Source organism: Sinocyclocheilus anshuiensis, unplaced genomic scaffold (genome assembly GCF_001515605.1).
Source record: "Sinocyclocheilus anshuiensis isolate Anshui unplaced genomic scaffold, SAMN03320099.WGS_v1.1 scaffold447, whole genome shotgun sequence".
In the NCBI taxonomy this organism is placed as follows: Eukaryota; Metazoa; Chordata; class Actinopteri; order Cypriniformes; family Cyprinidae; genus Sinocyclocheilus; species Sinocyclocheilus anshuiensis.
Window position 1 is genome coordinate 2,549,944 of NW_015552615.1, and position 3,784 is coordinate 2,553,727.

The 3,784-nt window shown below is 38.2% G+C and overlaps 2 protein-coding genes across 4 annotated transcripts in view; one reads left to right on the plus strand and one right to left on the minus strand.

Annotated features, from left to right (window-relative positions):
- LOC107666073 (protein ABHD14B-like) overlaps nt 1–689 on the minus strand; it is a 2,504-nt gene extending 1,815 nt beyond the window's left edge. Inside the window, exons 1-2 of one of the 3 annotated variants that reach the window (XM_016457172.1) lie at nt 611–689; nt 269–465 (exon numbers count right to left, since the gene is read on the minus strand). In XM_016457172.1, coding sequence (XP_016312658.1) covers nt 269–450 — 182 coding nt within the window. In that variant the 5' untranslated portion in view covers nt 451–465; nt 611–689. Of the gene's footprint in view, nt 1–268; nt 520–610 lie in introns of all 3 variants that reach the window. The other 2 variants (XM_016457173.1, XM_016457174.1) reach the window with 2 other exon arrangements.
- A 2,302-nt stretch (nt 690–2,991) lies between these two features.
- mst1 (macrophage stimulating 1) overlaps nt 2,992–3,784 on the plus strand; it is an 11,172-nt gene continuing 10,379 nt past the window's right edge. The window contains exon 1 of the mRNA XM_016457333.1: nt 2,992–3,099. Within this exon, the coding sequence (XP_016312819.1) occupies nt 3,045–3,099 (55 nt within the window). The 5' untranslated portion in view covers nt 2,992–3,044. The remainder of the gene's footprint in view (nt 3,100–3,784) is intronic.

A 3,784-nucleotide genomic window follows, 5' to 3' on the forward strand; every position in this document is an offset into this window, starting at 1 on the left:
ACGTGTATAGTAAAGACAAACTCACCGTGTCTATCTAGTCATGATGAAGATGTATATACATTTCAATTTCAGCAGGCAACTATTTTTACAGCTACATTATTGTTCCAGCCACAATTAATCACAACAATGTATATACAATTACAAATGATTATATATATATATATACATCGTCAGTTTGTTGTTTTACACGCATGCACGCAGAGATTATTTCATACAGGACATAGTCGTGAGATGCAAGAAACATAGACATATGGCAAGAAATCTGTAGACAGCTCGGTAACCCGCGGCAGCTAAACTCTCCAGAGTCCCGATCCTCAGCCAGCTTTCCGACGAGAACCGGATCCCGTGCAGCAGCAACACGCAGAGTCTGGCACCGCTCGACGGAAGCGCCTGTCGGTAGAACAGCGGCTGATCTCCGCAGATCTCCACCAGAACCGAGCCTTCAGACATGATGATACCCAGCCTCTGGAGAAACACACAGGAGCAAAGTTCAAGAGCTAAACACGTTCGCGTTGATTTCTGCAGAGATATATAGAAAGTAGCTAAAGTTAGAATACGTTACAAAGTAGCCTATTCCACCAATTTATTTAGTTACAGTTTAATAATTCACCTATGAACCGGAGTAATAGTCAGATATTGTTGTACCAGAGTATACTGCTGCAGAGCTTTGAGTACCGGAAGATTCTGTCAGTTTTACCAGAGACACACTGACCTCTAGGGGCTCTGACAACTATTACAACCTCCATAAACGCTGCACAAAACAGTTTCCTCACTGCCTGCCTGGTTTCTCGGCATTACTTAGTCACCTCGCGTATTTTAACCAGCTTTTATGCTAATTATTAATTCATAATTCATTTATTCTCGAATGACTGAATTGCAAGCAGCTTTTAAAATCATTGTGCAGTTACTGAATTAAACGATCTTAACATTTCATGCATTAGCCTACAATTGTTTTGTTTTTTAATTATTATTTTAAATATGTTCGATCTTTAATTACGATAAATTGCTCATATGTAGCTTTTCACATGTTTCCCATTTGTATGGAGATTGAAATGTAAAATGCTATTTAGCTAGCTAGGCCTACTTGTTGCGAATACTGATTTGACACCCTGGGTGAGAATCTGTTTCTGATCACTTCTGAATGGAGCGATTCCGTCGCAATTAATGTGCTTTGGGCTCATTTACACATGTTTAAGTGTGGTTTAGTCTTATGTAATTGTGATCAGATCACCTACAGCCTGTAATATCAGGTGTAAATGGGCCATTGTGTCAAAAAGCTCTCTTACATTTGTAAACAAATCTTTTAATTGAACGAATCGTTCTCGTTCACTGCCGATATATTTCTCATTCACTCAATCATTCAAGTCGATAATAATTTATTGGCACCATCTATTCAAGGCAAGCTATGATTGATTGGTTGATTGATTGGTTGCAGAGCCGATCCTCCCTATACGCTAAATACGCAATCCGTGTAGGGCCCCCGAAACACCAGGGGGCCCCTTGCTCTCAAAGACGATTTAATTTTAGTTTAGTTTTTGAATTTGGCCAGCGGTTATGAAAACGTGAATGATCATTTCTTTTAATGCGGTGCGTTGTCGCCCTTTCTACGCAAAAATTAAATCAAAAAATTTAAAACGAGTTGAAAGCGTACCAAGCCGCGGAAGAGACACCGTTTCTCAAGCGCTTTCCGCGAGCACGATACGAGACGGAGTGAGACACGGACAAATGTGTTTCATTCATTCGTTCATACGCCCACACAGTTTTACGTGTAGGGCCCCCAGAAGTCTAGGATCGGCACTGGTTGATTGATTGATTGATTATGTTTGATTATGTTTAATAAAAGCCATACTCTTGGAAAAATGATCGGAATTAAGGTAGGCTTTGTTGTAAGGAAAATTACTTTTTGGTTTTGGTCGTGAAAGACTCGAAACGAATCGGTTTAATGATTTAATGACTCGCTCGTGAATTAGCCTATTTAATGACTTACTCAAAAACAGTCAGTTGTCTTTGACATAAATGGAGAAATCCTATTTTTATTATATATTATTTATCATCTTATTTTTATTAACAATAGAATGATATTGGGCGAATTCCAAACGGCTTTTTCGCGCCCTTGAAGGGCACTTCCGGAAGGGGACGCCATTTGTAGAGACGTTCCAAACGAAAGTGAACAACTGAATCCCTTCACGAAGGGCCCTTCCAGACGTCCGTAAGCGAAGGGGAACATGCGATGGTTTCCGTTTGTGATCATGTGATCTTCGGTTAGGAGTTCTTACGATGCTTTTTAAAGCAAAGTTGGGGTTGATTTCGAGTTCACATACAAACATAAATAGAATAGGCTAATTAAATGAGTGTATTTTAATGTAGCCTAAGAGACAACATAATTTTCGTCAGTGATAGAAATATGATTTAAGATGGTAGTGTAAGCAAGTTTAGTTTGAAAACGTTTAATAGTAAATAAGACACAATTGGACGATATTTGAATAAAATAATAATAAGAAGAAATATTTATTTGCAACAACTGATGAAGTGCTGAATGCTGCACGCACGCGCTGCGTTGTCAAGGTAACGTTTGGTCAGTCATTCCCTTCTTCAAGGGAGTTCCAAATGCCCTGCACCCTTCAAAGAACACACTTCAAGGGCTCTGCCCTTCGAAGGTAGTAGGGCACAGGGATGCTCACTTCCGCTTGGAATTTATGTAATAAAAAGTAGGCTAGTTATTTATTAGTAGTAGTAATAGGAGTATTTAATTAACAAATAATGAACAAGTAATTTATTATTACCTCAAATTGTAAGTTATTAATAATAATAGGCTGTGTTATTATTATTGTTATATTCTTATTAGTTTGTTTTTGGCATATGTTTGAGGTTAAGAGTTGTTTACTTTAGCCAAATTTATTGGGAAATGTCCTGTTCTATCAGGTCATCTGAGGAGTAAACACACACACACACACACACACCACCCCCTTCATCAATTCTTCCAGTCGAAAAGAATCAAAGTCCTCAGATGAGCTCTGCTGTTGGAGTAAAGCAGCTCTTATACCATGACTCCACTCTTCTTTCTCACAGCTCTGCTGCTCTGGCCTGACACAGTTCATGGTAAGATCAATACTCTCATAATTAATGAGTTCTTATTACACATGAAGTATTTTGATACATTTAATATTGTTGTGTTTTAAGGTGAATTGTTTTTAGACAGCCTAATTGATTAGGCTCCCAAACAGCCAGCAAACCTATGTTACTCCATTCTGCTCAAACACCACAACACTATAATAAAACTATGATTAGTATTATCCAACACTGCCATAAAACAAAATTACAGACAGAATATGAAAGTTTACCGAGCTATATAAAGAAACTTCACAATAAAAATGAGCTAGAGAGATTTATTGCAGTGGTTTTCTTGATATTTGAGTAACTCTTACAAACATTCCATGTGGAAAACATGGAATTACCATGGTAAATATCAGTTGCTATTGGACTCACACCGTATTCTTGTCACATTTTATGTTATTAATGGCCCTTTTTCATCATGCGTACAGGCACATATTCATATAGATGTTTAATGAATTTAAACATAAGCATGTGTGTACAGCTGTGGACTGCTTTCTGTGCCAGTTTCTGTGTACTGTGTAGTTATTTGGGCATCACTTCATGATCATGCCATGCCACTGGGAATATTGTGGAACAGATGTAGTTTACAGATCCAAAGGTCATGTGTGTTTAAGCCCCTCTGACACACACACACACACAGAGCGAGAGAGAGAGAAGGAAAATTACAACA